Genomic DNA, 13,006 nt, shown 5'->3' with positions numbered 1-13,006 from the left:
CTTTTGGCTAAGAAATGTCTGTGGGATCCTGTGAGTCTCACCCTCACATCAGCCTGGGTGCACAGAGCACCTTTTCCTTTCTGTCACCGAGTCTCTCCAGTGGTCTTGAGCAGAACTGTGTTGACCTGTAGTGCTCAGAGCCAATCATCCTCTTGGTGACTGTGACTCTGGGCAAGCTATTTAAAGCACATCGGACCTCTCCTGCCAAATTTATAAAGTGGGGATGATGAAATACCCACCTTTGGGCCATTACAAGGATTCAGGGAAATGCATCCTATGAAGTACACAGCAGAGGTGCAGATGGTTGCCATGTGTGTTGTTTGTTATTATTAATGTCTTAAAATCATTTTTTCTAAAATTCATTCTATTTAAAATTTTTAGCTACTTAGAAATTTACAACGAACGTGTGAGAGACCTACTTAGGCGGAAGTCATCTAAAACCTTCAATTTAAGAGTCCGTGAGCATCCCAAAGAAGGACCTTACGTTGAGGGTAAGAAGGAAGTTTCTTGTCTTCATACACTCCCCTGCTTTCCCTTGGGATTGGTGTAAAAATACAAAGTACAGAACTGTGGTGATGGCAAGAATTTAAACAGTTGTTTACTTTTGGAATTTCATTACAGTAAATGTAACAAGAGCCACCACTCTGTCTCCTGTTCTCTGAATCTGTACTTCACGAGGTATTCACTAAGGTATTTGGTGAGGCCAACCCATAATTTCCCTTGGCTTACAAAACTCTCTGGAAATTGGTTTTTCTCATCTTTTCCAACAAGATGAGCAAGTCCTGCCCCACCCTCCCACCCCCAAACCTGTGTGTCTCAGTGGCGATGCATTTTACTGTGGTCCTCTCACCGACCTTACGGTGTTTGTCCGAAGAGTTCCCATAGGCGTTCCCTCTTGGTTCTTGGCATCTGTGTTGTGATAGGGTAACTGTGGTGGGCTGGGCATCTACCTCTACACTGTCACCCTTTAGATTAAAGCAGGGAAAGTGGTTCACTGAGTATACAAGGTCACAGCAGCTAAGCAATAGCTAGAGAAGCACACTGATGAGCTGTGGAGGTTGCCATTTAAAAGTACTCTTCTGGTTTGGGTGGGCTTCTGTGTGTGCAGTTTCCTGGCATGTAATACATGCCATGTGAAGGAGTACAGTCCATACTGGCTTAAGTACGGGTCTGGGAGGTTAGCTTGAGCCTCTGTGCATATAACTTTCAGTTGTGTACTCTATGGCATGCGATTAGTAGCCATGAAAACCAGTGTCATGCAGTTAAGGTCAGCCTTGGTCAAAGAATCTAGCCAGCAATTCTGGGATGCAGCTCTGTGGTGTTAAGTTACAGTACTTTGGGGTTTCTGGGCCATGATTGTGGAAATTCATTCAATTTCTGGTCTGTTACTGGTGTCCCTACCCCTAATACTAACTGAGTTGTGGAGGGTGTTGCATGTAATGTGGTGTAGGGAATTGGCCCTTGCCATTCTGGCTGTGATATTTAATCTTTTTGTCAACTCCATGGGATTTTTGAATTACCATGGAAACAAATCTCTGGCATGTTTATGAGGAATTATCTAGATTACTTTAGTTGAGGTAGGTCACCTTCACCCTCAATGTGGGTAGCACCATTCCATGTTCTGGGGACCCAGACTGAACGAAGTTGAACACAAGCCTTCATGGCTCTCTGCTTCCTGATTATGGACATGATGTGATTGGTGACCAGGTGCTTCCTTGTTCTGCTGCCGTACCTTCCCCACTGTGGCTGACCGTCTCCCTTGAACTGGGACCCACCATAACCCTCTCCTCCAGTAAGTCTCCTTGCCAGGTGTTTCTTATCCCAGCAGTGAGAGGAGGAGTATTAGTTACACTGGGTTCCAGGTCATGTTGTTAGGAGGCTAATTTTGCTCTCCCTAAGGGAGCTGAGTAACTGCTAGGGGAATAGCCTAAGGGTGTAGGGATTGCTAATGGAAACACTTTCTTATGGTATTGTCCATGAAGTGTGTTTCCTTGCTGTCAGGAATGGAACTGGACATAGGTTTGAAGGTGTACCTCTTTTAGCTCCCTTTTTTTAACCTTGAGGTCTTCAGTGTGCCAACAGGACCACGCCTATAATTTAAGTTCCCCTTTACATTTTTTGCTCTATCTCCCTAGAGAGAGGGGTATGTTGTGTTGTGTGTGTCTTTTGGGAGTGTTAAGGAATACCTATTGCTTTCAGTCTAACAGGACCTTTACATTTTTTTCTTTGTTATAGCAGATGTTAAAACATAAAATTGATATATGCAGAGACAGAATAATTAAGCAGGGTAAAAACATCTGCATCTATTGACCTCTATAATTATGATCCTTATAAATTTTTAAATAATGCAGTTATTCAAACATTGAGTATGGATTATGGATTATCTGAAAAGAAAAAATAAAATGTCATCACTCAACTTGTATACCAAAATATTTGAAAAATAAGTTAAGAATTTACATGTAAAAATTAAATAATGACATGAGCACAAGGTACTGTGGGTTTTTTTTTATTTCCAGAATCTTAGAGGAAGGAAGGTTTTTTTTTTTTTTTTTTTAAACATTTGACTTAAAACCCAGAAGCCATAGAAGAATAATTTTTTCCCCCAATGGTGCTAGGAATCAGAGCCAGGGTCTCCTTTGAGCATGCCAGGCAAGTGCTCTGTGGGACTGGGCTATACTACCACCCCGAACTACGGATGAATTTTAAGTGGGAAAAAACATTGCTCAGCTTCTTTCCTTACAATAGAAAAGCAGAAAGACCCTTACAGGTGATGCTTGTCACCCTCTGGGTGGCTAGAGAGGGTGCTGGGGAAGGGAAGGGGACAAGTGTGCTTCACATCCTTACTGCTGCTGCAGCAAACTGCCCTCTGTGGAGGAGAGCCTTGCAGCAGATGTCGGCATTTCTAACGTCCTTTGATTTAGCAGTTCTCCCTCCACGAATTTATTTTGTAGCTACATTCCCATGCATTTGAAAAGACCAATGCAAAAAAATATTTTAACAGCCCATACTTGTATTCGGAAATAAAATAAAATAGAAACAATCTCTTTAGTCTCAAGAAGTGGCTGGTAAATTGGTTGTGGTTCGGAGGTACAACCATTTCTGTGCAACCTTAAGAATGAACACCAGGCCACCCTAACTGTTACAGAGTATTCTTAGATGGACTTAAGGAAAAAGCAGGAAGCAGAACAATGTTCATTTTATCCTGGTGTGTGGCGTTGATCAGAGGGCCTCATGTGTGTCCTGCCTAGTATGCTATATGTGCATGGAGGAGGAGGGAAAGTGGCTTGATATGTGTGTAACTGCCTTAGTCTAAATGGATTGTCTTGAAGTGTATGGGGAAACTGGGAACACTGGTTACCTGACAGAAGGGAAGGAAGGAGTTTGCTATAGGGAAAAAGCAGAGGTGCCCTATGAACTACCTTCCCCTCAAGAAAAGAGAGAGAGTAAAAAAATTTTTAGTTTTAAAATATTTTCAGGTTTTGCATAGGGTGAGGCATGCATGAGGCTTTTCCTAGGGGTGAAGTATAACATGAATCTTAAAAATTCGTCTACAGTGGAGCTTTTATATATTTCTTCCTTATGCCATGATGCTTCTGAGAGGTTGCTGTTAAGAGCTGACTTTTATTCTGGGCACTCTGTGTAATGGAGTGTAATGGACACTCAGATTAGGTTGCCGAGGCCCATTGAGGCCATCCAGCTTGTCCAGCTCTCAGTCTGCATTGCAGTCCACTGTGTAGATACCAGATGACCAACTAGGTTGGCAGATGCGTAGTCACGCATGATCCTTAAAGGGAAATTACTTATTTCCTTCACTACATAACAGAAGGATTCCCTCAACCCTTTCTTTTTTCTTCTAGATTTATCCAAGCATTTAGTCCAGAACTACAGTGACGTGGAAGAACTTATGGACGCAGGGAATATCAACCGTACCACTGCGGCGACCGGGATGAACGACGTCAGTAGCAGGTCTCACGCCATCTTCACTATCAAGTTCACTCAGGTAAGGGCAGCACTGGGCAGAGGCTCCAGGCCTCAGGCCTTGCCTTGCTGATTAGCACCAGCTGAGCGCTGATCCTTGTTGAACCAGGAGCAGCAGCAAGCAAAGGTGACTGTCACTTCCTTGTTAATTAGAGTTGAACATGTGCCGTGTGCTCAGCTTTTCTGCATTCACAGTGATTTAAAAGTCCTGATGTATATCCTTAGAAATATTTAGCAGGCTTCCACCTTGTTCTAGGCATAAGAAAAACTTGCTCTGTGCCTAATTAAGCAAAGTTTTCATTGTTATCAGCGCAGTGGGAGATAATAGATTTTGAGGCAGAGCAGCTGGAGGCCGAGGTGAGAAACGGGTGCAGTACATTATCGCTCCACGGGCTCCGGTGATGTTGATTATGATTAGAGTAGTATTAGAGGACAGTGAGCACTCAGAGGCACTAATGTAAGAATTCATTATGATCAGGTGGTACTCAGTGTCTTGAAGGCGGCTGGGAGTGGCTGAGGGGAAGGAGTCTGTTACCAAACCAGACCACAGGTATACACGGTTTCAAGTCTTCCTGGCTTCAGCAAGTGTTAAGTGTTGGAACTGTCTGTCCACATTGACAGTGAACACAGCAGAAACAGCCAGGCATCCCTTCACTAATTTGAGGATCAGAGGGCAGGGAAATGAGTTGACTCTCCAAGGGCTCCCTGGGCATTCGCCGTGTCCTGCTAGACCTTCAGTTAGAGCCTCGCTTTGCATTACAGCAGCTTACTGGCTTTTCTTCAGTTTTCTGGTGGATGCTTTACTAGTATGTAGTAGATGACTGTAGTTTCTAAAAGGTTTACATGTCCGTCAACTCTAATTTTTATTATTATTTGTTGCATTTGGCTAAAATATAAGACATAGGTTAAGGGCCTTTAGAAATAGAAAGTTCTGATAGGATTCAGAGCAAGGGATTTTACATTTTGGTATTTCACATCTCTAAAGATGTGGTGTGCTTAATTAAACAGTATCATGATTTTTTTTTTTTTTTTTTTCCGAGACAGGGTTTCTCTGTGTAGCTTTGCACCTTTCCTGGAACTTGCTTTGTAGACCAGGCTGGCCTCGAACTCACAGAGATCTGCCTGCCTCTGCCTCCCGAGTGCTGGGATTAAAGGCATGCGCCACCACCGCCCGGCTGTATCATGATACCTTACATAACTGTCTGTCTGTCATGTTCTGAAGAGCCTTGTGTCTGCAGTGCTGAAGCTTCCAGAAGAAGAAAGCGAATTACTTGTCATTTTGTTTTCATTTCCAGTTCCCCTTGGGGGCTGGTTTTATATTGTTTTGCTCCCCAATCCTGAGGGTTGTTGTCAAGAGTGACAGTTGTTTGCCAAATGGACTGGTTCTTCAGAAAGTGTGAGGGTCACATATGGTAGAGTTCTGTTGCATCAGGTTTAATTCAGGAAGATAGCCAGTAAAATAACAAAATGAACACCACAAGTCTACCTTGAGAGACCTCCGCTGGGAGGAGAAAGTGATGGGAATTTGGTCATGAAAAGCACAGAGCCCTTTGCTTTCTTCAGTGTTAAGTGCATGTCTTTCCACAGGCAAAATTCGACGCTGAAATGCCATGTGAAACAGTGAGCAAGATCCACCTGGTCGATCTTGCTGGAAGTGAGCGTGCGGATGCCACCGGTGCCACTGGGGTCAGGCTCAAGGAAGGGGGCAATATAAACAAGTCCCTCGTGACTCTGGGAAATGTCATTTCTGCCTTAGGTAGGTAGGCTTGAGGTCACCTCCTGCCCTTTTTTTGCCTGGGTACTGTGTTAGCTTGGAACACGCCTGCTGGATGCTTGTCTCACAAACCCAGGCAGCATGCGCTGGTCTTTAGAGCTAAGTCAGACAAAGCAGGGACTTTGGAATGACCTCTTTCTTTCTTCCCGGCAGCTGATTTATCTCAGGATGCAGCCAACCCTCTTGTGAAGAAGAAGCAAGTTTTTGTGCCTTACAGGGATTCTGTTTTGACTTGGCTGTTGAAAGATAGCCTTGGAGGAAACTCTAAAACCATCATGATTGCCAGTAAGAGTTGAAATTATATCCCTGAGCATCAGTATTTCCTGTGAATTAAGTGTAAATATTTAAGTTGGAAGTGTCTCATTAGGATGCAGCATCTTTTATATCTTAAAGAAATGTTTTTTCCTGTCTTGAAAATAATGTATTGTAACACATCGGTAGTTTGGAATTTGCAGTTCTGTAGACTTGAGCATCATGGAGGCTACAATGACAGGCAGACAGGCTCAGCTTCTCTTTGCTTCAAGTACAAGGCAGGCACTTTGAACTTCACCAGCTCGTAGGAGAATCCTTTACAGAGACAGCAAATAAACAACCCAAGTTTTTCCCATTTAAAACAGTAGATGCATAATTTCAAATTTCAAATTGAAAGGAAAAACCAAAGGAGGTAAGCACAATGGGAATAGTAGTATACTCTCTTTTTATAGTTGACCAATTAAGTGAAAGAATAAGGATTGAGAAAACTATGTAGAACAGGAGATTTGCTAAGGGGACTCAGGACGTGTTACCTCCCAGCCTTTCTTTCCTCTGTCTCCTCCTCCTTTCCCCTTCTCTCCCCTCTGCCCTCTTCCCAGCCCTTGCCCTGCAGTCACTGGTGCAGCAAGCGAACACAACGTGTATTCACCCCAGTCTTCAAGTTAGGTGGAAGGGGACTGCTATGCAGAAGTAACCAAAAGCTTCTAGAAGGAAGGAATTAAGTAGCCTACTGATTTTTGAAAAATTGCTGGGCTCTGGGCTTTTACAGATGATGGATTTTTATCAGAAATGCCCAAGTATTTTAATTCTTGCTTGATAGAGAAGTGCCACCCTGAAATTTCATGTGATCAACTGAGAAAACCCCTTCCCTGGGTAGGGTTTCTCTCACCCATCTTGAAGTTGTTCAAGTGGCTGATTATAGATGTGGCAGGAGCAGAACGACCTTTAATTTGGTACAGTGAACACCCTTCCCTATAAACCTTAGATATTTTTTAATATTCATTACTGTGGCAATGAATATTTAGTCTTTCTTGTGACCTGGGGTTGATCTGACTTTTAAATTACAAACCAACTTTGTGTTAAATGAAACATGGAGTGCTAGATGAATTATTTTTTGTATTCATTCTTCACAGCCATTTCACCTGCTGATGTCAATTATGGAGAAACCCTAAGTACCCTTCGCTATGCAAATAGAGCCAAAAACATCATCAACAAGCCTACCATTAATGAGGATGCCAACGTCAAACTCATCCGTGAGCTGCGAGCTGAAATAGCCAGGCTGAAAACCCTGCTCGCTCAAGGGAATCAGGTTGAGTTTTTCTGAGATTTATAGATAATTTTCTTTGAGTAATGGCATCTATTTCTAGCTCTTAATGAGACAATTATCTTGTGGTATTGATTTGAGTAAATAAGTGCTAAGTAAAGCTTCAGATGAGTTAGTGAGTCTCTATATCAGCTTCCTGTTGGCCTTTGCATTCCATATGCATTCTGGGTGTAAGATTTTATCCATCAAGCCTTAAATGATTAACCGTCTAATAGTTATCAATTATGGATGGAAATTTAGCATGCAATAGGATTAGTGGTGTAATCTCCAGTAGTAAAATGAAATTTAGACACTTAAAATAGTATTTAAAATTCTTCCCATGGATTCTATGACACTAAGTGTATTTTAATAGAGGGGATGTGTTTGAACACCTTTCTGAGTCTCGGTCTCACTTTAGCCATGCCTGGCTTACCCAGTGGTGCCTCTGATGCTCTTCTCCGGGGCCTTGCATGATTATTGAAATGGCCTCACTTCAGTATCTTTTGAATTCCGGAGAAGCTGTGTCTTTTTGTTTCTCACAGTCTGAGCATGTTCCTGCAGAGTTATGCTCTGTGAGGACTGTGTGAGCTAAGTTCCAGATGGTTCAGGTACTACTGTGAAGAAAGGCCACCCTTGAAAGAAAATCAGAGATAGTGTTATCAGTCTTGTTATCAGAAAGAAAATCAGTCTGTCTGTTAGGAAATAAAACGATACATTTATTTCATCCTGTGTTCTTAGGCCATGTGTGGACATCTTAAGTCTATCATTATATAACCCCATTTCTGTAAATGGGAAGTGCTCAGTGCTTTCCCTGTAAGAGTATATGATACTCCACTCTTGATAGCCCGTAAATGGTTTGAACAGTAGAAACGTTGTCAAAATGAAACCTCAGTTTCCTGTGTCCTGAAGTCTGCAGTCCTTTCCCACAAGATGGCAGACTGCAGTCAAACAGGACTCCTTCATTGTACTTAAAAATATCTGCGTACACACTTCTGTTTGTGATGTCAGGCCTCTGGTGTGAAAGGGAGTTGTCAGCAGAATGTGATATCAGGAACCACAGTACTTGTTTCTATTTATACACTGCTATTGGAATCCTTTATCTGTGTTTTGGAAACATTATTTGTCTAAAGTACACCTTTTAAATGATTAATATGTGAAGGACTGCCTTCACTGGATCTTCCAAGAGACTGTTGAGGGAGAGTGGGTATGCGTGTTCTATGGTACCCATATGGGGGTCAGAAGACAGTTTTCAGAATTTGGTTCTCTCCTTTCCTCATGTGAGTTCCTAGGCCTGAATTCCCATCATCAGGTTTGGTGGCAAGTGCTTTTTCTCACTGTCTTAGCTAGGGCTATTATTGCTGTGATGAGACACTGTCATCAGTGTCTTGGGGCAACTTGGGGAGGAAAGGGTTTATTTGACTTATGTTTCCCCATCACTGTTCATCACTGAAGGAAATCAGGACAGGAACTCAGACAGGGAGGCCAGGGAGGAGTGCTGCTTCCTGGCTTGCTCTCCATGATTTTCTCAGCCTGCTTTCTTTCTTTCTTTCTCTCTCTCTAATTTTTATTTTTCAGGTGAAAGGCAAACAGCAGACTCATTTATTCAGTAACAGCCTGGTTTCTTATAGAACCCAGGACCACCTGACCAGGGATGGCACCACCCACAATGGACTGTGCCCCCATCAATCACTAATTAAGAAAATGCCTTATAGGCTTGCCTATAGCCCCATCTTATGGAAACATTTTCTTAATTAAGGTTCCCTGCTCTCAGACGACTTTAGCTTGTGTCAAGCCCCACCTTGTGTTTGCCCTTATGTGGTTGTATTGTGTGCCTATTGTTGTGTTTGTTTATCCCCTTATTTCTTTCATGAGTTAATATCATTTCTATAACTAAGGAGTAATTTTGTTACCGTTTTGGAAGTGAAGATGGAAAGTTTATTTACAATGTGTTTTTGGTAAATTTAATATATACATTATAGTGAACATGGGACTCTAATTCAAGATAAGGAATATTCTGAAACTATAAGTCTTTGAGATGTTAAAGGATATCCTACCTAATTAAATTTATGATAATTAATAAAAAATGTTCTTAAATGCTCATTAAAAAAATCTCTGAATAAGGGACTGGAGAGAGAGTCTGGTGGTGAGTACTTGCTTCTGTAGAGCCGGGCGAGGGGGTAAATGCCTGTCATCTTAGCCATGGCGAGACCTGGGATAGAGACACTCAGATCCCTGGGAGCCTGTGGACCAGTAGCCACACCTGCATTGTGAAATTGTGAAATTCTGGCCTATGAGACACAGATTTTAAACTAAGGTCGAAGGTGCCTGAGGACCAGTACTCAAAGTTCTCTGAACCCCCAGATATGTGCACGCACGCACGTGCGCGCGCGCGCACACACACACACACACACACACACACACACACACACACACATACACACACACACACACACACACACACACACACACACACACACACACCATCCCCCTTTCAATCTCTCTCTAAAATAATTGTGAGTAAATCTTTCTGAGAGCATTCCTCTATTTCTGGAATATCCTATTTCAACGTTCCTGTAGTTCTTTGAGAGTGTTAATTTAACTTCCATATTTAGAATTGTTTATTTAAGCAAAGCTAAATAAAAATCAGTTCTTATTTTTAGTAATTTTATATATTGCCATTGCAGAGATCATCTGCCAAACATTTAAAAATACAATTTGATAAAACAGAAAGATTGTGATATCTCTTTACTTCTATTATACAGAACTATATGTGTATAGATGTATGTAAATGTATACAGAGAATTTTTACAGGATTATATATAAGAACTACAGGAACGTTGAAATAGGATATCATGGATACATATTTGCATGGATTTAGAAGTCACTGATCTCCCTGTGCTCACCTTGAGACTAGAGCTTCACCGTTTCCTAGGAGCCACTCTTAGTGCTCTAGCCAGATCCCACCCTCCCATCCTCTCGGGGTACCCACCTTCCTGACTGTTTGAGGCAGAGCTTTTGGGTCTGCTTGCTTTTGCTCTTTATGTATATGGAATCTTGTAGTATGTATTATTTGGATCCAATGTGTTCATGAGGTTCATCCATGTTGTTGCATGTAGGTGAGGACCCACTTACTCTTATTTCTGTTTGTATTCCATTACACAAACATTTCCTAGTTCATCTGTCTGTCAATTTTTCATTTGCTTTTTGAGGGCTTCCTATTTGGTGTTATTATGTCTGTTGTGGACCTTTAAGTGCCTTTTAGTACACATACAGATGTATTTCTGTGGGGCTTATGCCTAAGAAGACTTGGTGGTCAGAGGTATACATATCATACGTATAACTTCAGGAGGCGGCACCAGTTTCTAAAGTAGCTATGCCCTTCCCTTTCCCCATCAACATACGTCAGTACCAGTGTAGTCTCCGCAAGTCTTTGCCCACACTCCATGTTATCCAATTGTCATTAGCTATTTTGATGGATAAGTATTGCAGAATGCTTTTACTTTGAACTTTGCACATTTTGAATGAAGTTGGCCTCTAGATGAATTCTCTTATCATGTGCTTTGCTGAATTTACAAATATTTCCACTTTTCATTTTATAGAAAAAAAATTTCAACTCCCTAATCTCTCACAAATGTATTTGGGAAAGAGTAAATTAATAAAAACTATGAACAATTACACTTAAGAAGCAAAGAAAACAATGGGGCAAAAAGATGGAGGTATAATGGACTCCTCACTGTTATAGCCAGGCCTGGTGTTAGAATGTGAACAGTAGAACATCTTTGTAGAGGCTTTTAAGAGAGGTGTGTATGAGACAAGAGCACAGAGTAAAGCTTAAGCAGATGATGCTTGTAGGAATAGGCAGAGTCCTATCAGTTAACTCGCAGAAGAGGAGACTGATGCAGAAAGAGTAATACATTTAGCTCTAGAAAAGATTACTTTGTCATGAATAGAGTGCAGTTCACAATTAAAATCAGACAGGACATCAACTTCTCTGAAGGAAAACACAAAACAATTGGAAATAAAGGAGACAGAGCCACACACATTTGTCACAGCGAATGCTCTCATTCTGTGAGAGCGCAGGCAGGCAGAATTGAGTGGGGATGTAGCAGGTGCATGTAACACCATGGGCGTCGGCTGTAATCCATACAGTTCATTAATGTGGTGGTAATCTAATTGTATTGAAATATTATTTTGATTTGTACTGAAATATTAATTTGATTGTATGTTAATAAATAAAGTTGTCTGGGGGTCAGAGCTATTAGAGCCATAGCAAGAGTGTGGCGGTGGTGGCACACGCCTTTAATCCCATAGATATCTGTGTGTTCAGGGTCAGAGCTATTAGAGTCATAGCAAGAGTGTGGCGGTGGTGGCACACGCCTTTAATCCCATAAGATCTCTGTGTGTTCAGGGATACAGCCAGCATTGGAGACATATGCCTTTAAGACCTAGGGGGCTGTACATTCAGACAGTGACGAGGCAGTCATGTGTTTGGGTTTACAACCAATGAGAAGGCAGAACAACATACTTTAAATAGACGAACCGACAGGAAGTGGGTCTCTTTTCGCGAAGCTGGGACAGCAGGAGGAAGGGTGAGATTTTAGCTCTGAGCTCTGACTTCTCAGTTTTCTCTTTTACATTGTTTCTGTGTTTCTTATTTAATAAGACGGTTGGTTACATCTACATCTGGTGCCCAACAGCTCAGGCAGCCTAGCCCTACTTTCTTTGCTACAAAGGACAACTACAAATAAAAGCATTACAGCCCAACAGGAAAGGGAAGAAATAATGTGAGCACAGGTTGTAGAAAAATAGTTTCAGATTGCTTCCTGAATATGTGAAAAATATCCAATACAATGAATACCATTGACTACATAGCATCTTGGCAAGAATGGTAGGCTTTAGTTTAACTTTCATATCTGTAAACCTGATAAAAGTGGGATGCCAGCTGTATAACCAGTCAACACTTACAATAATAAAAATAATCTCCTAATTGATGAATTTCATCCAGGTTAAGATAGACAATATATAAAATTCAAATGGCAGCTGAGAAGCTATACCTTTGGGTCCCCTGAGACAAGGGACTGCTATAACTGGGCACATCCCCCAGAAGGCCTCTGGAAGGTGTGTCTCTGGAAGGTGTGTCTTTGGAAGGTGTGGCTCTGGAAGGTGTGCCTCTGGAAGGTGTGCCTCTGGTAGTTCCACTGCTGTGGCCTGTGGATTTCAAAACCAAGGTGGGCTGTATACATGCCCATGTGAATCGCCACCCTGCATGTGGCTAGCTGAAGGAGCGCTCTAGATGCTGTCACTAGGCTCTTGCCTCTGCATTCTACACCTGTGCTTCCCCACCGAGCAGCTATGTTCTCTGTTGACCACAGAGTCCCAGTATGGCTTACAGTCATCCTGCTAGATTGAATGCTTAACTGAACCTAAGAAGACCTAAGAAAGAGATAGAAATGAAAACCATGCTGGTACTTTAAGGAACAATCATATGCATGATGCCTAAGGAGTTCTCCCTTGAGGAAATTTAGTCTGTTGATCTGGTCATGTATACTATAGGCAGTTGGTACAAGAATAGTTACTGTAACATTGCTGGGAAAGCAAATGATTAGAAAAACCTGCGTTTACGTCAGTCAGGAAAGCTCCAACAGCAACTACAGAATATTCATGCAGTGAATACCAAACAATAGAAATAAAATCATTAA

The 13,006-nt window shown here is 41.9% G+C and overlaps 1 protein-coding gene across 13 annotated transcripts in view; it reads left to right on the top strand.

Annotated features, from left to right (window-relative positions):
* The window catches only part of Kif16b (kinesin family member 16B), a 286,551-nt gene that overhangs the window by 56,790 nt on the left and 216,755 nt on the right, over positions 1–13,006 (top strand). For all 13 annotated transcript variants that reach the window (XR_013050802.1, XM_076570753.1, XM_006983685.4 and 10 more), the window contains 5 exons: positions 382–491; positions 3,858–4,000; positions 5,566–5,734; positions 5,906–6,037; positions 7,138–7,313. Coding sequence is in view for 12 of the 13 variants with exons in the window: in XM_076570753.1 (XP_076426868.1) it covers positions 382–491; positions 3,858–4,000; positions 5,566–5,734; positions 5,906–6,037; positions 7,138–7,313 (730 nt within the window). In the remaining variant the exon portion in view is untranslated. The remainder of the gene's footprint in view (positions 1–381; positions 492–3,857; positions 4,001–5,565; positions 5,735–5,905; positions 6,038–7,137; positions 7,314–13,006) is intronic.

The sequence above is a fragment of the Peromyscus maniculatus genome, chromosome 4 (assembly GCF_049852395.1).
Source record: "Peromyscus maniculatus bairdii isolate BWxNUB_F1_BW_parent chromosome 4, HU_Pman_BW_mat_3.1, whole genome shotgun sequence".
Classification (NCBI taxonomy): domain Eukaryota; kingdom Metazoa; phylum Chordata; class Mammalia; order Rodentia; family Cricetidae; genus Peromyscus; species Peromyscus maniculatus.
Note: the sequence above shows the minus strand (reverse complement) of the source record. Positions and strands in the feature narration are given on the sequence as shown.